Source organism: Empidonax traillii, unplaced genomic scaffold (genome assembly GCF_003031625.1).
Source record: "Empidonax traillii isolate 1590-97213 ecotype Southwest subspecies unplaced genomic scaffold, ASM303162v1 scaffold349:size579689, whole genome shotgun sequence".
NCBI classification, from domain to species: Eukaryota; Metazoa; Chordata; class Aves; order Passeriformes; family Tyrannidae; genus Empidonax; species Empidonax traillii.
In genome coordinates this window covers 436,643-459,898 of record NW_020955542.1, presented here as the reverse complement: position 1 = coordinate 459,898, position 23,256 = coordinate 436,643, and the positions used below count along the sequence as shown (strand labels likewise).

The 23,256-nt window shown below is 42.9% G+C and overlaps 1 protein-coding gene across 2 annotated transcripts in view; it reads right to left on the bottom strand.

Moving 5' to 3' along the window:
* BCL11B (BCL11B, BAF complex component) overlaps nucleotides 1–23,256 on the bottom strand; it is a 97,174-nt gene that overhangs the window by 47,464 nt on the left and 26,454 nt on the right. Inside the window, exon 3 of one of the 2 annotated variants that reach the window (XM_027892398.1) lies at nucleotides 6,340–6,555. The exons of the other annotated variant lie outside the window; for it this stretch is intronic. Coding sequence (XP_027748199.1) covers nucleotides 6,340–6,555 — 216 coding nt within the window. The remainder of the gene's footprint in view (nucleotides 1–6,339; nucleotides 6,556–23,256) is intronic. 2 annotated transcript variants of the gene reach the window in all.

Here is a 23,256-nt window from a genome sequence, read left to right as displayed (position 1 = left end):
GAGTCTTCTGTCAGAGCAGCAGGCATCTTGCCATCAGTGGTGCCTCTTTGTAACTAAGCTAGTCTCTCCCAAACTATCAATACTCCCAGATGTTTAATGAAGCAAGGAAAAAAAAAAAATGGGGGGGGGTGTATTACTAGAAGGCACAAAAAAAAAGAGCCCTGTAAAGAAAAATCAAAACTTCAATGAGATAGAACAGAAATGCCCTTCCACTGCTTTCCCGTAAGTTCCCTTTTTGCCTCATCTCCCACCTGATAGCACCTAAGCCTGTTTGTGCTTTAACAAAGATGGATCAGTTGCTGCGCGGTCCCCTGGTGCTTACCTATACTCTGAAGTCACCTACTCCTAATCCAGCCATCGCTCAGCAAACTCTAATAGGAAATAAAATCATTTTTCCCAATAAGCAAATTATAAAATCACCTTCATCCATCTTGTTCCTATATTTTTAAATTTGATTGTGGCCAGAAAACTGCTGGCTGGGAATTACCCTCCCCCCACTCACACATACACCCTTTAAAAATGCAAAATCTAGCCCTCTATTTCAATATTTCTGATGTCAGTGACCGGTGTCGGCTCTCCCCATACAGTAACTGCTTTAAAGCGCTGCATACAGCACTGCATTAAAAATTAATTACACATGCTATTTTATTGATAGTGCATAATGTAATGAGCACCAGCTGTGCTAAACATCCAAACTCCTTTTTAAGACAGCTATAAAAAAAGAAAGAAACTGCACTTCCAAATGCTTCTCCTGTCAGAGGAGAAAAACAGCAACATCTTGGATGGATTTGAAACAGGATTCTTTGATTTAGCTCTCCATTTGGAGCGTTTGAAGAGTTCAGACTCTTGGGCTCAGTGTAGTGGTATGCAATCGAGTTAACTCTCTCAATGTTGGAGCCATTGTCCTTACTGCAGGCAATGTTTCCTTGAACCATTTTGTTCCAAGTCTACCAGACTCAGTTTCACCCATTAATATCACAATTAAGGTCTTTTCTTCTTTCCTAGGATGTCTGGAAATGGCAAGCATCCACTTTAAGGCACCTTTAAATACCACTATTGCTCCCACTGGTTCTCAACTTGACATAATTAGGACTTACTAAGTTACAGTGATCAGCCATCTGCCTAGAACAAAGACATGGTCATGCTCACATTGCCAGTGACCCTGTCCCATGCAGCACCCTCATTTTAGTCACCTCTTTGCAATCTTAAGGTCCCTTTTCTGCCTCTTAACAAATACACCATTCAGTCAAAAAATCAGTCTCTGTTAGACCCACCTATGTTGAGTTTGGATCTGATTTTAATATCTGGTGATATGGAGAGCTGCATAGACAGCAGGTCACATATTATTTTAAAACTTGGATAGATGAATGAACACATACATTGATAGATAGGTGTAAAGATGGACGAATACATTCGGATGATACATTACTGGTTTTAGTATATATATCTCTCACACACCCCTGCACTCTGTAAGTACCATCCACAAAGTCAGTTCTACCAAAGCATGCATTAAATATTTCACTAAAGTAAATAAATACATGTAACTATGACTAATAGGGGCATCTTTCCCTAGACAGCACTTTATGCAAATCTCTTCTTTATGCAGCAAAATGAAAATATACATTTACAAAGGGTCTCAGGGAAACTATAGGTCCTTGTCTACCCTCAGACACTTACACCCAATTCCCTTTCTCCTCTGAAAAAGTACTAAACAGAAATCAAGTTTTAGTGCACTCTTTTTCTCTTTTTTTTTTTTTTTTTTTTTTTTTTTTTTTTTTTTTTTTTTTTTTTTTTTTTTTTTTTTTTTGAGACTCCACTGAAGAAAAAATGAAGAGTAGAGTATCAGCCATTGTCCTGGGACATGATGAGTTAGGAGGTTTTTTCTGGATGAGTTTGCATTCTCTGCTCTGATTACTGTTTTGTTTTCCATTGATCCTCCTGTGTTAATAAAACCCAGTCTGGAGTGAACAAAAGCTTGCTTCTTATTCAAGTAAGAAATGTGCCGAGTGCATACCATATCATTAACATAAAAGTTTTTGAAATAATACTGCTTTCTAGACAGACTGTATTAATTGCATCAAGCTTTTTACAGCAGGGTGGTCTAATCTAGCTCCTCTTATTGGCTGACTCCAGTTATAAAACCAACATAAAATTAATATGGTGATATAATAGAAGAAGGGAAAAGTATTTTAAAAACCTATTATTTACTTACAGGGACTGCTTTTATCTTTACTGTCACCTTAACCTTTGCCAAGAAAACACCAGACTAGTTAAATGAAGCAGTAAGTAGAATTTCAGTAGCCAAGTAAATTGATATTAACTTTACAAGATGACTGTGATTTTCAGAATGTTCTAATGACTAATACAGCTGATTCCTTGAATTAGCAGGAGCTTGTTCCTCTCTTCTGAGCTATGGCCCCATGCCTTCCTCTGTTTTAGACCTTAAACTTCACAGCCCTGTCCATTAATCATTGCTGTCCGTGCCCACTTGCTGTTTTTACATATGCAACTAAGTATCTAATTGCTTTCCACCTCCTTCCACCAGCCTACATGTGGGAAGGAAGCAGCTTCACTGGCTAGATGAATATATGTGTATTAGACAGATTTAATTATCTTTACGGGGGTATATAAAACCCTCACTCATAGGCCCGGGTCCAAAGATTTTTGGATCAGGTATATATCTGAATGCAGGCACAGGGGTCACATTATTCTCTGTGTGATTACAATCCCTTTTGTCTCATGCCGATTACGATCCCGTTTCTGGGGCTTTTGCACCATAGTATCTTCAGGGCAGGGACTTTTTTCTTTGGAGAGCACACTGTAAAGTGCCATGCACTTCTGCACTGAGATTTTCAATGCTCATTTCTCGTTAACTTTAATGGCAAATGGGCATCCAAATCTCTTAGGCAGCTTTGACAATTTAAGCCTTAATGTACAATATTAATAAATCAGCATCATAAAAAGAGTCTTATGAAGATGTATTGTGAAAAAATAGCACCACAAAAAGCATTGCAGTGTATGTGTGCATGCATACAGGCATATACTTTTCTTTACATAATTACGTCTCTCAACAATCATTTGCATGTCTCTGTTATGCAAAAAAAACCTCTGTGTGTTTTACAGTTACTCTGAGCAGTTGCAATTCATTGAAATGAAATAAAAAGCAGGCTCAAAAAAGCACCCTAATCTGGCAAGGGGTAAAGCAAAATGAACGCTTTGCCCATTTATATTTTAGATCCAAGCTACACAACCCCATGAATTTCATTACTCTATTCCAACTTCTAATTAAATAGGCACTAAAAACATTTAAATGGGAGAACCCAATTCAACAGACAAAAGTGTTTGAGGAAAAAAATAAATAAATAAATAGATTGAGAGAGACCTTGAACCAGTGGTAGATTTTTTTTTTTTTTAATCACATGGGAAAACATAGACCTTTAATTGCAAATTCCTCATCCTGTTGTGCTCTGAATACAAAGAATTGAACAAATACTGAGGAGACCACAACCAGCACCAGCCGAGAAGCACAGTGGACATCCAAGCAGATGTCCCAGCACCATTTACTGTCACTGAAACCACTGTCAGCAGCACGTTTTCTAAAGATCACTAACAGCTCTGGATGAGGCAGCACGACTTCCCCTGTGCATGACTGAATGCTACTCAGCATCCCGGGCGATAGCTCTTATCTAGGTCGGAGATTTCCAAATGCAGTTTTTCACACATGCATACCACAAATCCTGCCGGCCTCCAGAAGTTTAGATTCTCCAGCACAAACTACTTTGAGGGACTCTTGAGGGCCTGATTTTGAGTGCCCAGCAGAGATTTGGGAGCACCTGCAACTTCAAGCCTTCAGAGTCGCAGCCTGTTTTGAGAACTGCACAGAAAAACTCCAGGTCCTAAATGAATGCTGAAAAACAGGAAAGGTAAGAAACAATGAAGGATGAGGAGAGGCGGGAACTGTTGATGGCTTTTGTTCAAAGAAGGAAACAATTCCTCAGAAGGAAGAACAGGGCTGACAGAATAAAAGGCTAATCAAGTCAGAGAGACAAGCTGATCTCTAAAGCTGGAGCAGGAGACTATTGTAAATGTCTATTAAAAAAAGAGGACACAATACAGGGATTGTCACTAGATTATTAGTCCACACAAAGAACTCACTTTTCTTTCACTTCCACAAAATATTTTGGGGGACAGAAAGATCCCATAACCCTTGCCATGGGGTTTAAACCATGGCCAGGCTCACGTACAGTGTATTCTATGGGAGCTAAGAAATGGTTAAGTAGACATAATCTCCTTTTTCGAGGGAAGAAAATGTTTCTTTCAAGCAGACCTTGACCAACTACTGTCATAAACATGTAGCATGCACTTTGATATAACCTATTCTCTAAGTGCCGCAGACTGCAGCAGTAATTACAGGAAGCCATGATAACAGGTCCCTCTCTCCACAGAGCTGGCATCGCTCTCACAGCAAACAGGCAATTCTGAAAACTCACAGCACACAACTCCAAAGTGAGAACTCAAAGTACGCAAAGTACAAAAGCCTCACCTTCCCACATTCTTTAATAAGTTATTCCTTCCTTCCTTTTCTAGTTTTAGTTGTACTTGCTTCCCTTACCACTAGCTGCTGGCATCAGAAGCAATAGGGAACCAGGGCATTCAGTTCACTGTTACAACTACCTGAGTACCAAAGGCACATGCGTGCACACTACACCAGTGAAGACAGAGAACAGCAAAACAGGAGATCAGTTCCAGTTTGGTTTACCAGTTACTGGGAGGAGAGAAGGTAGGAGGTGGGGAGTTATCTGACTTTCTGATCCAATGCTCACCATTTGCAAGAACCTGTCTCAACATCCGTCTCAGGCCAGTTGGTCAATCTGCTGAGGCTGCAAAGCAGTTTGATTAAACTGCTAAAATCCCACCCCACACTGAATACGGCAGAAAACCTAACCAAACCCGCAGATGCACCAACAGCACCTCACCACACAGCACACTGCTGCAAGACCAATGCCTACACTCCAGTGCAAGCATATGGGTGCAAGCTGAGCATCCTCCAGGCAACACAGGAGCCTTCTCTGCATGCCCTGAGCTTCACCCAGGATCAAAACGGCACCCTGAAGAGACCCTCCTCCTGAGAGTATTTTATCTTTCAAGAACAAGGGTTTCCAAGATACAAATTTAAATTTCTTGCAAATCTTTTTGTCTTGCTTTACTACATCAACGAGAGATGTACAGGGATATTCTCATTAGATGCAGCATACTGCAGCCAGGTGGTACCACTACTTCTGGAAAGAATAAGCTGAGCACAGCAAAGTTTTGCCAGCTTCAGGGGGGAGAATGAGGAGCTATTTCACAAAGGCTTTACTGCTGACAGTCACTGCTATCTCTCTAAATCCTCTGGTCCTCACACTTTACTTATCCAGAATCATTTGAGGAACTCCCTATTAAAACTACACGCATGTTATCATGAATGAGAGCTGTGGGGTTTGGACCACCACAGTGAGACTCCATAAACATTTGCGGATTTTGCCACATCTGTATTTTTTTTAAGCCCCCACTGCTTTTCACCTTTCCAGCCTGCAGTTCACCATAAACCCAGTCTTGCAACTGAGCCATACTCAGAAACACCCACTGATTTCAAAGACATCACTGGGTCTGAAATGATGGGGTCTGGCGACAATATGTCCGTGTTCTCTTTGGCTAGCTTGGTGTGCCTTCATTTTCACATCACTTTCCCCTCCTTGTGGTGACAAAAGTCAGGCATCCAAAAGGAATAAAGGAAAAGAAAAGCTGATAGGGTAGAGGCCAGGAATGCATGGTGAGTTACCAAGGAGCATTTTCTCAAAGCAAGGGAGAAAACAGCATGGAGCACATGCACCCTGTGTGCACACGGATACAGAGGAGAGCCTTTAAAATATGAATGATTGAGGAGGGAGGGCAAAAAAAAAGAGTGAAATAAAAATACCTCAGATGTTAAATGTTATCCAATTAAGCTTAAGATAAACATCCCAGAGAGATGAAATCTTAATACTGGTGTATCACATTCTGTGAGGAGTCTCAGACATTTGTTCACAACATGGCACAAATGGCCCAGCAGCAGCTGCGGGTAACAACTGAGGGTGGGCAGGCAGGAAGGGAGGGATGGGCAAATGGATGGAATCACATGCCCTTTCCCACTCCCCATCCTCTTCCAGGGTGAAGAGGGAAGGAGGAAAGGGATTTAAGGCATTTTCTCTGCCTTCCCCATGCGACCCAGCAAAGGCAGCTCTCCCACAACAAAGACGACATCACTTGGCAGCACTACTGACCTTCAGATAGCAACAAAAAAAAAAGTATTTCTATTACCTGACAACTGACAATGACATCCAAATGTGCCTGACGTCTCAGTCTGAATCTCAGTCTGAGTCCCGCCAACTGAGACTGCACGTGCACCACAGCAGGGCAGGCTAAGGCAGGGCGGGAGGGAGGCCAATGCGCGGAGAGGTGACGTGATCACGGATGTGTGAGGGTGGGAGGAGGCAGCTATGGGAGCCCCCGGCAGGTTTGCAGGCCTGGACGGCCCTGGAGAAAAAACAATAGAAAAAACTGTCAGTCGGATCTAAGTTTGAAGGGACAGAGGAGGCATCATCAGGGGAAACAAGCGAGGAGGGGGCTGGCTGCCTAACACATGACACACTTGGTATGAACCCCTCTCTGTGTCTGGCTGAGGCTGCCGGGCTCACCCTGAACAGGGAAAGAACAAGAAGAGACCTGGGGACCCACAAACCCAGGCTGGGGGCCTGTGGTGCGCATGGAGTGGGGTGAAGATGGGGGATGGCCAGCCCTGGCACGGAGCAGAGTCAGAGGCAGCGGACGTCACCACCAGTTGCCACCGGCACTTGCTCAGGGACCAAATCAAAAGGGGGATTATTGTTTTATGGCTGTGTTAATGCACTGAGCTGACACAAAACTGGGCAGGCTTTCTGCCGAGCCACTGCTGAAGCGGGCTCCACACACCAGCCCGGACAAAGTGCGGTGACTTAGAGCTCAAATGGCTCCAGTGAGGTGCCAGGAGCTGAGCTCCCAGAAGGAAGCCTTGGCGGTCGCATGCTGCCTTCCCGCTTGAGCTGCGGCCAGTTGTGCATTTTGCATGCCCCGATTATTCAGGCTGCTTCCCTACTGAGCCTGCGAGGAAGGGAACAACCTTTTTCCTCGCAGCTAAAAGATGATATTGTAACCTCCAAACGTATTATTTATTTTTAACCCCTCTAGGAATAACCTGCCATTTAAAAGCTGTGTTTAAAAGTTTTCCCCTGCTTCACTGGAAGTGCTTGCTCCTCTTGGCACTAGTCCAAACTGAACTCTGTGACTTTGAAAAACTAAGACACAAGTCTTAAATATCGACATACACCTGCACAAATACAGACACACAGACACACAGACACAATCATGTAGAAGTCATGTTTTTGACTGGCACAAATTAGCAGAGTTTAAAGGGAAGCTTAGTGAATGGCACCACTTTCCATCCACTGGGAATCCCAACCCCTCCATTTAAAACTATGCATACCACTTAGTTATTAACTAAAGGGTACCTACTTATCAAGGGCAGTCTCTAAATGAAGATATGTGGTGGAGTAGTCGCCATTAAAAAGTTGGCATTTGCCAATAGTTACCACACAGCGGTAGATCACAAACCACAATTTCCCCCTGTATTTATATCAGGAAATACATGTGCTAATTGTGGGGTACCTTCTGGCAAATGGTCTCTTTCTACATGGTGGCTCCTCTGGCTGTGCACGAGTGTGAGCCTTGCAGATACATGCAAACACCGTGCCAGCAAGGAGAAATATTTATCTGTGTTCCCTCCAACCCTAGAAAAAAACATTTTCTAAAGGAACTGATACTGTGGCAGCAAGGAAAAATATTTATCCATGCTCCCTCTGACCCTAAACATGCAACATTTTCCAGGGGAGCCTCTCCACCTTGAGAGTCCCTTTTTGGAAACCAGGTCTGTATGTTGATCTGACAGCTACACGTGTGAGGCAAACGGGGATACTTCATCCTTGGCACAGCATCCAGCGCTCCAGTCTGCAAGGACTGCATTTGATTTTGGCGTTTATCTTAAATGGCTAAGAGACCACCAGTGCAAAACATTTGTGTGAAGCTTTTGCCAAAACCACAAGTGAAGAGTCTAAATTCCCTGTGTAAATACTTGAGCTTCAAGCACCAAGGATAAAATTTGTGCTCTTTTGTGAGGACTGGTTTTAAATAGAAGCCATCTCTGTGGGTTGTGGGACAAGAAAGGACTTTTTTTATTTTGGGGGCTCTGATGTTTAACTTTTGTAACTCTTTCATCTCTCTCAAAGTACTACACAAACAGATAATGATAACTGCTACCCAGATCATACCCACACTGTATTTTGGGCAGGATGGTGCATTACGCATATGGAAACTGATGTCGTACATGGATTTCAATGTGTATATGAACCTCTCTACTGCCACTGTAACAGATATGAGTAACAAGTTTGTTTTTCTTGTGGAACACGCAAAAAGTAACACAGATGCCCTCCAACGATTTAACAATTGTATCATATATTCTTAATATAATAAAAATAGCTAGACTGCGTTGAGCTGCCTGGGCACTTGTCCTTGCTGAGAAAGTCATGAGCTTGAAATGGGGATTTAAAATAGAACCACAGGGCAGCTACTTCTCAGGTTACATGAGATCTGTCTGCTGCCCCACCATGACTAAGGGTCCTGCAATCACATGGCCCTCTATACATCACAGTGCCATATTACAGGTTTTGAAGGAGATCATCACACAGAGAAACTATATGAAACCCACCAAGTGCACCATCAACCTCAACTGCATGGAGCTTTAGTGTGGAGGTCCACAGGCCTTGGCACACAGCACTACCCTGAGAGTAACAGTCTCCTCTCTAGCCCTTGTGTCTGCACGGCCCTGAGGTGTACAAGAAGATGCAAAAAGCTCTCACCAAGAGGATACAGGGAGGCCCTCCCTGCTCTTACCCAACAAGCAAGGAGCAACTGCTTTAAACTGACCAAGGGTAGGTTTAAATTAGAACTTAGAAAGGAATTCTTTACTGTGAGGGTGGTGAGAGACTGGAACAGGTTACCCAGAGAAGCTGTAGATGCCCCATCCATGGAAGTGCTCAAGGAATGGGACTTTGACCAACCTGGTCTAGTGGAAGGTGTCCCTGCTCATGACAGGGGATTGCACCTAGATGATCTTCAAGGTCCCTTCCAAACCAAGCCATTCTATGATTCTATGTTTTAGTATATATATGAAAATCTAAAACTTGCTAACCTAGTGTCAGAAAAGAAAGAATTGGTAAGGGAGAAGAAGAATTGACCAAGAGAGACTCTGGCAGATGATCAAGGATTACCACCACCACTCCCAAATCCACCACTAAGAGACAAAGATCATGGGGCTGCTAGACGAGAAGATTTAAGTCTGCTCCTAAAAACAAAGTCAAATCAGGTGATTCCTCCTCTTTGCTATGACTTCAGTGTTTGCTTCTTTGTCACAAATCCAGACAGTCCTACAGAATCAGAGCAGGTGGCAAATCATGAAGATGGAAATCATACCAAGTGGCCTTAGGGAAAGGCAGGGAGAAAAGGAGTGTTCCACCATTAGGTACATGATGCCTTAGGTGCAAGCTATAGAAAGAATAACAGTTGTGCTCAGAAATGCTCAGCTTGTGTTTGCTAGGAACATATTCCTGTTTTATCTCTTCATCTCCTCTCTGTGGGATCCTATGTGGGATTTTTCCCCATAAAGGGTCTATTTAAAGCTGAAAATGAAGATGGAGAGTCTACCATTCTTCAACTTAACTCTTACAGATGACAGACAAACACAAAATGAACAAACAGACAAAAAGATAAATAGATATGGGTAGATAGATAGTATCCTAAGGTGGTACTAGGAGTTTTCTGCTCAGCCCACACAGCAACAGGCAAGGGAGTGGAGCTGATCTCTGGAATTCTACATCCAGTCGACCACATCACATTGCACAGAGGTTTCAAAAAGAAAACACACCTGCAAGCCCCTGACTGCCACAAAGGGCACAGCCACAATCAGCACTAAGGGAAAGCAAACCACAAGAACTGCAGTCCAATCTTAGAGGCAAATATCCCAGCTGGATGGAGAGAGCAGGCACACACATGCAGCATTGTGTCATTCCGACATCAATGACACAGTGTGTGAGGCTCGATTTTCCTCTGGGGTCAGCACTGGGAAATGACTCACCTGCACTGCAGATCTCAATTATATATTCTGCATTCATTCTGCACGGTTGCAAAGAGGAGTTTTGCACATAATATGAGGGTGAAACATGCACAGGGACTGTCACTATGTAAATAAAATATCTGCATTGCTGATGATAGAGGAAGATTTTGTTCTCATGCCTTAAATTGGCTCATCATATCCTCAGAGCCTGCACATGGCAGTAGCTCTCAGGTGATGTTGATTCCCACGCACGGTTAAGAGTAATTTTTTTTTGCTCTCTGCTATTTTTCAACTTGCAAAGAAGAAAATAAGGTAAATTGGACATGACCCCATATAATGGAAATGAAAATAAGAGCCTAGCTAAACCTGACAAAGGCCAAAATCAAGGCATAAATTGCATCCTTTTGTTGTCCCTCTCCGTAAGCCTAGGCATGACTGGCTGTATGATATGGTGTATGTGAAACACCACGCTCCCCAGGCACATCTGCAGCAAAGTCTCTGAGTAAAGCACGAAGATGGAGCCACAGCAGCATCCACAACTTCCCACCTCAGCATGGCTGAGACCAGGGGAACCAATCTTAAATTTTAAGAGATTTGCCTTTATGTCTTATGTCACATATAACTGCAGCCACACGTAGCTGTGTAGCTGGTGTGTCCCAGGGGGTGTTGTGTGCTTGGCTGGGTGGGTGCCTGGGTGTGTATCTGTGTATAGGCAAACAGGCAGGTGCACAGGCAGACGTGAGCCACTTAACAGGGCATGAACCAAGTTTTTCTGTGTGTCTCTGTGCCTGTCTGGTGACAGAAAACTCAATCAATAGCTGGTTAGAGAATAAAGCTCAGCTCCATTATTAAAAAACTCTCTTCCAATAAAAAGAAAAACATCTGTTCAAACAGTGTACGGCTACAAATTTGGAGTGCAGACTGAAGCCTCATCCCTGCCCTGTGCCCATCATGTTCAGGGAGAATACTGCAGATGTTTTGAGATGGGGTTTACATGCACCATTGCAGCAGCTTTGAGCAGACACATCCAAAAATGAAAGACAAATCTATTTGCTAATCTTTCCAACAGATTTTTTTCCAAGCTTTTTCTAAAACAAGTTGTCTCATCTGTATCACACCCTCTCATACAGACTGTTCCCACCTGATAGTACTATCTTTCTGCCATGTCTCTTTATACAGCTACCAACAGGGTTGAGGGAGCAAATACACACAAGCACACGCGTGTACACACACAGAGCATATAGACACACATATGCACAGACGTTTCCAACAGCAACTAGCAGAGCTATAAATGCATACTCTGGAAGGGACAGATGCGCGCAGCACCCCCCAGGAAAGACTCCATGGTATGGGCAGACACTACTATACACACACTCACACACAGAGCCCAGTGCTCAAACAGACAGACCCGCACACCAGCCTTTACCTCTCCCCCCAGCTCACACACAGTGGTTTTGGAGCAGTTTCCCCACACCAGCTATGATGTTAAGACTAAAACTTTGCTTAAGCTGGAAATGGAAAAGTTGCACTCGGGAGAGAAGAAGGAGGGCAGGGAAGGGATTTCTTGCTATATTTTTCTCAGGGATTTTTTTTAATTTTGGCAGACAAGGATTCCCTTTGAATTGATACATTTCTTTCTCCCAAGAATTAAGAATGATAATGCATAAATGAGTCATAGATCAAGAACAGCGACGTGGTGAGCAAGGAGGAGAAAGAGTGTGAGTGAGGGGCACTGGCACAGAAATTTGACAGTACCCCAACTCCCTCCCTTCCTCCCCCCATGCCAAGACATTAATTCTCACAAGTCGGAGAAAATTACTATGCATGAATGCAAAAAGCATGATCAGGAGTAATTAACATGGCTTCATATGCAAATTTTATTAATGCAGAAGTACAAAGTCATTATGCAAATGAAACTTACGTCAACTCTCTTGACAAATATTCATCTCTAAAGCTCAAGTTTCTCCCTTCTAATTTTTTTTTTTTTTAATTTTTGGTGTAAAACCAAAAAAAAAAAAAAAAAAAAAGTGATGAGGACGGTTTGACAAGTTTGCAAAGTTGTTTTTCAACCGGAGAAATTTATTCTTGCATTGTTGATATATTTTTTTTTGTTGTTGTTGTTGGCAGGTACACGACAGCTCATGGAGGAGAGCGGGAGGATGGGGGACGCGGGCTACCAGCAGCAGGCAGCCAATCAAAACGCCAGCGGCTGTAATGAGCGCGATTGATGACTGTTTGGCTTTACTGCAGGGTAATGAACTAGAATCCAGTCTGAGGAGGAAAAAAATATGAATATTCATGAAGCTGTGCTCCTGCCTTTGATGATTAAAGAAATTTTTAATATTCAAATAAGCGCTTGCCAAGTGATTAACAAAGAACAAGCACGCAGGAATATGGAAATGGAGCTGTGGAAGATTTGGGAGTCACAGTCTGTGCAGAAAAGACAGCACAAAATTTCATAAACAAGATAGGCAGATAACCTAATTCAAATCTGAGCAAATAAAGGGGGGGGGGGAAAGAATCACCTTCTTTTTCATCAGTTTTGATATTGTATCAGTCACTTTGTTTTGGAGTGCAAAGGAGAATAAAATCACCCGATGCAATAAGATGGGGGGTGAGGGGTAATCCAAACCCCGAGAAACCCAGCCCAGCAATTACATAGTAAGAATCACAGGTGAGAAACCGCTAGGAAAATGATGGCTAAGTCCACAGTCTGCTGTGGGCCACTGCTTTTTAAAAGCAGGAACCTGCCTGATGTTGAGAGCCTACTGGCTGAGAACGGCCAACTTGTTGTATACAACAGGCAGGAGTCGTAAGTATCCTGAAATAACCAAGACCAGTCCCTGCTGTTAAATCCCATTCCTTGGGTAAAGGGCACACTGCAGGGCTTGACCGCCGTCTGGGAGAGGAGGGAGTGCAACAGAAAGAAGAAATATTATTGCCAGGGAAAAGAAAGCAAGAAAAAAAGTGAAAAGGAGGGTGCAAGGAGGTCTCAGCTGCCCACCCTGGTAATCAGTTGGTAAAAAATGTGTTTTCCATGCCTGAGCCAGAAAGGTCCTCCACTCCCCACAGATTTCTGAGCCAGGATACAAAAATCCAGTCACATTATAAAATGTCTGATAAGTTCAGGCTCTCACAGTTTAATAGCTTCACTAAGGATTCACACTGAAGCACATAGTAACAATATTAGCTGCTAAAATGACTTTGCAGTTAAAATACATCTAATTAGCAGCCATCGACATCTTTTTTTTTTTTTTTTTTTTGAAAGACAGTTAACTTCAGGGCTACATTATACCTGAATGAAATGTGGTTGAGCTCTGTTTGTTACTCAAAAGCCAGAGTAAGGATATTTTCAAACTCTTAGTGCACCAGAAAACCAACTCACCTTTTTGTTATTAGATCCTGGGGTTTCACAGGCCTGTTTGCCTTTTCTGCAGACCTTTAAAAACTCTGGTTAATTATTTCTTATTTAAAAATCTAAAGAAAGCATAGACTAGGTACCATTTAATAATTAGCTGGTGTCTTCAGAATTTAAAATTTCAACTTTACTTAAAATAAAAATAATACCAACAGCATGAGGACAATGCTACAAATTGCAAAAAGGGCCATGACCAGAACCTTCATAGTTGCCGTGAAAACACATCATGTCGCTAGTGGGATCTTTTCCCTTATATTTGATTCATTTTTGGAGATACAAAAATACCCACTATTGATGTACCACAGGAAAGAAAAATGGGGGAGGGGGGGGGGAAGAAGGAAAAGAAAGGAGATGGTGGGAAAAAAAAAAAAAAAAAAGGACAAATGCCTAAATGTAAGTAAAGATAAGGTTAAACACCACGCCAGGGTATTGCTGGGAGTCTTTCCTCTGAATAATGCCAAGACCTTTCGAAGATGCCTGTTGTCTCTAGGTGCGTGTGGGCGGGTGAAGTGTGATATTACATAACACACACGCGGCAGTGGCTGTGCACAACCCTACTGATTAAAACGCTTGACTGTGAAACTCAGATCTCCATTTCCTGGGCTGTTCACAGCTCGTGTCAGACCCTTGAACACTGTAAATGTTATCCTTTGTCCATGAGATTCTTTGACTTTATTTTAATCAGTGCATTTTCTTTTTAATGACAGAGAAGCAACCACCAGCTCCTACACTTGGTTGCTTTGAAGCCCTTCTTAAATAGCATTTGAGTTCTGCCATATAAATGTGAATACTTAGTATTTATGCCACATTTTCATTCTTTCTTTAAAGCACCTCATTTACATATTTCTGGAGAATAATGATACTTCTGCAGACCAGGTGAACACACATTTCTACATACGGAGTCAATAGGGAAAAGCATTAAGAGTCAATATTGTAAAAATCAGCCCCTACATTTAAATGGCCTGAAATGAGCATGCAGCTGTGGTTGCCTGTCAGTAGTTAGATGCTGTAATAATAATAACAACAATAATAACAATAATAATAATAATATTTTCATTTCTCTAGTGCCTTCCACGCAAAGCTCTGGAAGTACTTTACAAAGATAAATAAACTGACTTTGGAACACCCTGTTTGGTTAATAAATATACTCATATATCTAAAGAGCGTGCAATTCCTCTCACTGTGTAAAAAATCCACATTTTAATCATCCACATATTTGTGCATGCATTTTGGAGGCTTGGACATTGAGGGCAAGCTGTGGAGAATTTTACTTACCTAAGAGACCATGAGAATTCACAGAAGTAGCCCACACTATGCCTGCAAGACTTCTTTTGCAATCCAAACCCCCTCTTTTTAGAAAAGGGGGGTGTGGGTTGTCACTGGCCCTACTCAGCAGCATCCCTATGTACCAGCTGTCCACAGGGGCTCCTGCAGGACCACCCATCCCTCCTTCCCACCTGACGCTCATCTAAACCTGTTCCTGGCCCCTTGTCTGCACTATGAACATGAAACTAAAGGAAAAACTGAAATATCTAGGCTCACCTCAATTAAATGCACAGGAAAAAGGACTCTTGTCTACCCCAAGGCTGCATTCATTGCTTCCCCCTGCTGCGTCCTCTGCCCACCCCACTGACACAAGGCTTTGCCCCAGGAAGGCCATATCCCTTTGCTATGAGAGCAACTGGGAGCAAGAGCAGCAGAAAACAGGGCAAGATTTGGCCTAAAAATATCATAAGGGATAAGTAAATGCAGCATATCAACAGATGTGATAAAAATATAACACAGGAAACCAGAGGCTTTTCTTATCTCAGCAGGGTGGTCTTGCAGACAGGACTCTGGGCTGGGAAGAGGGCTGGGGTGCAAACCCCAGGGCATGAGCCACCCAGTCTACCGCACGTCCCGTCCCGGAGCTCAGCTTTCCCCTTCCCTCTGCCTGCCTGGCTGGTCTGTTCAGCCCCAGTACGCTTCCAAACAGAACCCAGATCTCACTCTGGGGATGCAGAGTGTCTAATACAATAGTGCCCTGATCTGAGCTGCAATGTCCAGAAGCTACCACAATAAACTAACAAATAACAATAATCACCCTGATTTGTGGAGGTTTTTATTAACAAAAGGCATAAAGGGTTGACAATAAACAGTTCATCAATTTTCCCAAGTTTGTTCCCCAACTCTTGTAATTAAGTCCTGGGGAGTTTCAAAGGTTGTAAAAATCCTTGTGGGGTCTAAAAATTTTAGTCTTGATTATATAATAAATATTTCTGTATACCAGCAAATATTCCTGATGTAATTGAAACATATAACTCCTCCAACAGACCACCATAGCAATTTAACAAGCCCTGGAATTAATAAAGGAACTCAGTGGATGGAAAGAGCTGTTTCCAAAGGGCAAAATAGTATCCACAGGCAGCTAGAAACGCCACTACAAATAATCAGCAGGCTTGACCACAAGAGGATGGTCAAGAGGCTAAAATGAATAGAGTGAAGTGGCCAGGGAAGAGCCACAGATAAGCAGGAGTCATTAACACCAGTGGACTTCTCTGCCTTTGCCATTCAGAGCTGAGCCCCGCTTACACTGTTAGATACTGCACTGCAAACATGTATCCTCAGGCTGAATATGGCCTCTGGAAAAGAGAACAGCAGGATTTGCTGCTTGGGTAAGTGTCTCTGTCTTGCTCTAAAGTTTGCTTTCTACTTGTAGTTTTGAATTCTATCCATATCTCACAAAAAAAAAAAAAAATCACTGGTGAAATTAGGCGAGATGAGGCTTTAGCAGCTCTTCAGCTGTTTGGTAGCGAAAACAATTCCTGGAACGGTAGGGAACTTGGGAAAAAGAAGCAGATGAAGTCACTCTGCCCCTCTGTGCCTCAGTCTCCCCATCTGTGAAAATCGGCTAATGACATCCACCTGATTTAGTTAAATGTCCTGGAAACTAAAAAGACTCTGTAACAGCAATATATTAAGCAGCAGCACTGTTAACTGCTTCACTGCTGGAAATGCAAAGGAGAACCATCAGGTGATGCCAATGTCCCTGCACAGCACAGATGGACAAACTTAATATACAGACACAATTAGCTTTGGGAGAGAATCACAGCTTCTGTTTTTTTGGCTCACCCCTTGCCAAAAGCAATGTAAGTGTAGGCACTTTGTAAGTGCTGAATTTCAATGTGAAAAACAGTCTACCTGCCTAGTGTGAATGCATACATCAGACTGAAAGTAGTATAACATGGGGGGGGGGGGGGGGAGGAGAGAGGGTATTAGGGTGCACATTTATAATTTTAAAATTTTTCTTTGTGCACAGGGCACGTTCACACACAGCAGAGCAATTCACTTACACATGCAAACTTTAAAAAGCAAAGCAGGGCAAATGATTGAGGAGCGAGGGAGCGACAATGATTTTTAAAATGAGGGTTCCCTTTGAGTTTTGGATCTCCCGGGGAAAAAACAATCCAACTGTGTGTGTATGAGTGGACCTAGGTCTGAAAACTGAATCTGTCAAATTAAATGAGCAGAGCAATCAACTGGAGATGGTAAAACAATCTACCAAATGAGGGGAACACTGAAGATCTAAAGCTTCGGTCTTCAATTCACTGGACACCAGTACAACTGAGTAAATAATGCCGTCTGAGTGGAAAAGAGGCCAGGAAATTAACAGCTTTTAAATAACAAAAGCAAGCAGACAAATAAACCAGCAATCAGGAATGTAGTTCAGATTATAATGTAAGTTTAAAAAATGAAATAATGAACTAGTGTTTCATTTGCACAAGGAAGCATGCTGCAAACCTGTGCCCAATCCTGCTGCTAAACAGAACAATGAAGTTTTACCCAAACACTTGGGTAAACACTTGGATCCAAACAGAGTTTGGCCAGTCACAAATGCTAATTTGACAGGATAACCAAACCCTGCACCAGGAGAGGTAAAACACACGTACAGTATAAAAACAACCCTTCGCTCCTTTCAGTCTGACACAAAACTAAGAACAAAGTCAACTACAAGAAACCAAGAACCATTCTACACACAGAATTTTTTTTTCTGAGGTATGTATTTTCTGCACCAGATTTCCCCATAACTCCCAATTTACCCATTTATTTGTACAGAATAGCATCTTTCTCTGTAAGATAAAAGCGTAAGACACAAAAAGGCTTTTTATTATCAAGTGGAAATGGAAGCTGAATACATTTAGCCGGGAACGCTTATTAAAAAAAAAAAGCCAAAGAGATCACAAAACAGAGATACTGTACAAACAAGGTGAGGCAAGATGTTCTTTCAAACATCCATGTTCAGGATGAGGAAGCAATATTACATTCATACCTATCACCCCAGTAAAATAAAGGTGAGTAGACTTTTGTTTTGTTCCTGATGAAAATGTCAATATACTCAAACAGCAGCTTATTGCTGTATATCACAGTCTAACCAAATCTTTCTATAACCTCTTGCATTACGAGCAAAGTCTCTAAAATGTCACCAACTAAAAAACCGAACTAGCCTGTAATTAGTTTCAACAAAGTCATCCTTTTAACCCTAATTTTCTGGATATAGATGGTATTTCCAAAGTAAGCATTATGAACCTTCCTTAAGGACAAGTAGAATCAAATTGTAAAATCATAAGCAGCGATCTAGTAGCTCTTCCTCGAAGCAAGCCCTTTATTTCCCTGTAATAAATTCAAATCTAGTCTTCAGTCTCTTAATCGGTGATCAGAGAAAATATGCATGCACACCTAAACCGCTACAGCAAACCTTATTTTTTAACTAACACTTCAATCGCTAATATAATAAAGACCGTTGTAACACGTTAGCACTGGTATCATTATTCCTTATGATTCAATATTCTAATGACTGGCTGGAACAGAGGTTTATGTTCTGCAGAGGTTTATACCACTATTTAATGTAATTAAGCAAACTGGCAGCCAGTGCCTCTATGGAAATATCATTTCTATCATAGAGTATTCCCACCAGAAATTCAGAGGGATCATAACATACAAACTTTGATTCTGTTTATTTTTTTCCCCTGTTCTGAAACTGATCTGGCATTTCTTCGACTTAGTACTAAGTGGAAGAAGGAATTAATTTGGCTTCTGTAGACATGTTATTATTGACAATACTAATAATCTATGACAAATGGGCCATCCCCACTCCTCTCTTTCAGCAGGCATAGCAGCCTGCAACATCACTTCGCAAAACCCCAGAGCTGGACTCTTCTCCTGCCGGGAGCCCTGTGAGTGTACCAGCAATGGGGTTTTAAGTAAGCCATTAAAATGCTAATATTCAGCACAGGGCCGGATCCCTGTTACCACTGAAAGCAGAACTAAAGCTCCTCTGGAGACAGGATAAGGCCCTTCCAATGTGATCAAAGAGTAAATACATGCAAAGCTCTGATGGGAGAAAGGATCTTTTTTCTAATTTTAAAACTAAACAGGGAGAGTCCACCAGGCTCATAATCCATGTTACAGTCACATCTGGGATCACTGACATCTGGGATAACAGCAATGAGGAAGATGGGTTCAGGCTAAAAAGTTGCCACTTGGGGTCAAAGAGAAGTACTCAATACCCAGGACTGTGTCAAAATGGAGTTACCTTTTGGGCTATGCTCCCTTCCACTTGACACAGCTCTGCTGATGACAGCAGATGAGCCACTCTCTCTATAGATATATTTTATATATATACATGCACTGTGCATGGCTTTTACCATGAATTTACCCCACCTCGCAGATGAAGCTCAGCCCCTCACTCAAGCAGAAGGTTTATGGGGCCACCCAAGAGCACAGGGTCAGGAGCAGAATTCAGACCCAAAACCAGAGTTCACCCTCTGCCTGCAACAGCTCACAAGCCAGCCTGGTTAAATAAAGGCTCAGTTACCTCTCTCTCCTGGTTGTAAAGCTCTGTGTAGAGGGAAGGAAAAAAAATTTGAAACAAAACCCACTCCCATTTCTGAGGGAGAATGGGACAAGGAATGATAACGAGAAAGGGAAAATGTCTGGTTCCTATTATTGCTATCTCCAGCACTTTCACCTCCACAAACAGCTTAAAGGAGGGCTTCTGGAACAGAAGTTCAACTTTCCTTAATCTGGGCTCTTAAACTGCCAGGAATCTGGTTATGTTTTCTCCTTCTCCAGATTTTATTTTTTTTATTTTATATTCTAATGGGGAGTGGGGGGAGGAAGAGTGGGAATCTCAGTGTCACTGTAAGAAAGAAGTCACCGGGTTTTGCAATCCAGCAGCTTCCTTGGCAGAGGGAACTGCTGGTTGGCATAATCCACTCGTTTGACAAAACTACTATTTCTGGGCACAGGCTCAAAAACAGGTAGGAAGCAAATGCTGAGAAATAAGGAAGTAAAAACAGCCAACAGATTTTTCACTACCAAGAACGCCAAGAGTAAACATGATTTATTTAGCTGTGTTTAACGTGTCTCTTCTGCACTAGACTGCAGAAATCTGCTTGCATTTAGAGCAGGAGGAGGAGGAGGCAGGGGGGAGGGGATGAAAAGGGAATCCATTACGGCACTCTGCTGGTACTTTCTGAATTGTTCAGTCACACAGTTTTATGGAGTACAAGTATTTTCTAGCCCAAAATATATTCATGTGTCAGAAGAAAGCAGCACTAATCTGCTGTTAATTAACAAGCTGCTGCTAACAAAAGATGAAGGACCCAATTCATACAAACAATATTTACGTGGGTGTCGCATGATTCTGCCACAGATCTTTTCTCTTTTTCCCTTTCCCCCCCCCTGCCTCCTCCTCTTCCTCAGCACCCAGTTGCAGAGATGCAAAACTGAGGAGTCCCAGCTCCTCTTGGAACCAACACCCACAGTGGAGGTGAGGGCACTCAGCCTCATCCGGACCCACTCAAACTCAGACAGCATCTCACGTGAGGCACCCAGCTCCAGGGCTCACAGATCCCCATAGGAAGGGAGCCTATCATATGCTCACAAGTGAAATTTCCTTAGATCCTTATTCACTTATAAGGAAGAAGCCATCTTCTGGCACTGTGCCCACAGTGGCAATGCTGCCGAGGCTCCAGGAAGCGGCATGAAGCCTCCCATCCTCCATCCATCCTCACCAGCCGGTGCATGCTGAGAGAGGGGATGGGAGACATCACTGTCTTCCCCAGTGCCTTGTCTGTGATTTCACTTTTGTTTAATCCAACCTTTTTGCCAATGAATTTGGAGGTGGGGGGGACATGCTAACAGCACAGACACTCAAAGGGATTAGGGCTTGCTCAAAAGTATCAGTCAACACGCAAAAGGGTAGGGCTGTGAGAAATGAACCAGAGGGCAGCTCTCCTGGCCACAGCCCCGCTGCCTTCACTTGCTCCTCACTGGCATTTTGGACAGTATTGCTTGTGGCCTCATCCAGAGGAATGCTAAGCGTAGCAGCCTGCCCCAAGCCCCCACTGGATGCAGCCAGGCACTTCAGAAAATAAACCCATTCACATCTTTTCTGCCTCATCTGAGAAATGAGACTGCATATCTCCTGTGGGCGTCTTAAAGCTGGTGCTGGCAAAGAGAGGGGAGAGTTAAAACCAATGGCAGCTAGCATTAAAAATTCCTGGACTTGCTCCACTCCTGGAAACAAAGGTGGGGCTGTAGGGTGGGAGAAAGGGCTGATGAACTCTCCTGCTCTACCCCCATCAAACCACCCAGACCTGTCTAACAGAAGGGTTACAGGGAAAAGGGTTTAGGCTCTGCTCTGCACAGCCATCACACAGCCAGCGCTGGGCAAAGTGTAGGGACAGGAGGGTGGGAAACAGAAGTATTCAAGCGTGGCTCTAGAAGTGCCAGTGTTCTCCTGTGGTGGCACGCTGGGGTGGTATTTCTCCTAGCACAGTTCTCTGCACACCCCAGTTACTCTCTCACCCTAAAGGCCACAGCTTTCCTCAGTGAGAAACAAACTCCACTGGAGCATACGCACATCTGCCCTTCCAGGTTTCCTCTCTGTACCCTTACCCCATTCCCCAAATCATGGATTGCAAAAGTCACAACCACCCTCTCAGCACTTCCCCCCCGGTACCCTGGCCAGCATCCAGCCCCACCACTAGCTCCCTCCCACAGGACCTACTCTGGCCTCTGCCCTGGCAAGAGCCTCTGAGAAAGACCAGCCCTAAATACAGACTAACACTGACTCTTACCCACATCGTCCTTTCTTTGTGCAAGTCCAGTGTCACCTCTGCCAATTCTAGACCAACATTTTACAAAGTCCTGGCCTGGGCATTTTCAAAGATCTATTTATTAAATAGCAGTGATATTTGAAACACTGACATTTACCATTTGAAAAGCAAACACATTTAAACAAGAGTCTTAAAAAGAGCTAATGAAAGAGAAACAGATCCATCTGTACTGTATTCTCCACTCACTATCGCTTGAAGAAGTAAACCTTTCCAGAAAGCAGGGAAGTTTCCCAACAGTGAAGACAATAGGAGTTCCCAAGCTTCCTGCGGAGGGAGTGAAGACAACCAGTGAATTGCCCCACCCAAGAAATGCCTGAAAGCAAGCTGTCAGTCGTCCGGAAAAAAACATAGCCCGAGCAGCCTCAAAGCCCCAGCTCACAGACTTCATCAATCCAGCTCATCAGTCCTTCCAAAACAAGCAGGTTCCTTTGCAAGGGGTCTCTGACAGACACAAATGCATACATAACATCCACTTGATAAAATATTTCTAATGAATGTTAATTGTCAGATAGGGAGCACTGAGGATTGAGAGTGTTTTTCCTCACCCACAGGGCAGACACGGTAAGGATGAGGCCACTCCAAGACAATGCACTGTCAAAAGCCCCCTGAAGAGATGGGTACTTCTCGTGGCCAGTAAAGATGTCTTTTGCTCCTGTGTACTAGCACTGCTAACAGAAACCCACCTTGTGTACCCCTTTGGAGAAACAACTCCAATCAGGTATCCTCAATCATCTTCACAATCAAAAATAAAGTGCATCATCCTAAATGATGAACTTTGCACAGTGAGGATAGCATCCTCCAGGGAAGCCTGAGGGAGCTGGTGGGGGGGCTCAGGGGCTTTTTAAGGGGGTTTTGGGGTTCACTATTTTAAGTTCTTTATTGCAAAAAGGCCCTGTACCATAAACACTAATCAAACACTGTATTCTGCTTTTTAGTCTTGAACAATTATGAGTACAGTTTTGTGATCTTTAGCCATATTTACTGATACTCAAAGGCAGATTCTATCTTGTTAGATTGTTATAAATGGGACCCCAGGGAATCGGCACACAGGCAGAGGCAGATGTGAGAGAGCCTTCTCAGAGCTCGGGTGTGCTTCAGTTTTCTACTGCTGAAATTATGAATGTTTTGGAGATTAAAAACAAAACAACCAACTTTAGATTCCTCTGCCAGATCATTACAAAGAGCTGTCTGTAGATTCCAAAATAAAAATGCCATTTTGCTTAACTTAATATTTTTAAGGTTAACTGTTAAATTACAAAGCATGGTTTACATGTGCTGGCCATTTGTATGCACATAAGTTTCAGAAACAGACACAGAAAAGGTTTCTGGTTATAAACCATTAAAGAAAGAAACCCACAAATTCTATCGCGTTCTCTCTTACTTAAACATGTTGTTTCTGCTCAAGACCTGTTTCATAATACCATAAAATAGAGACATGCTTCCGACTAGATTTG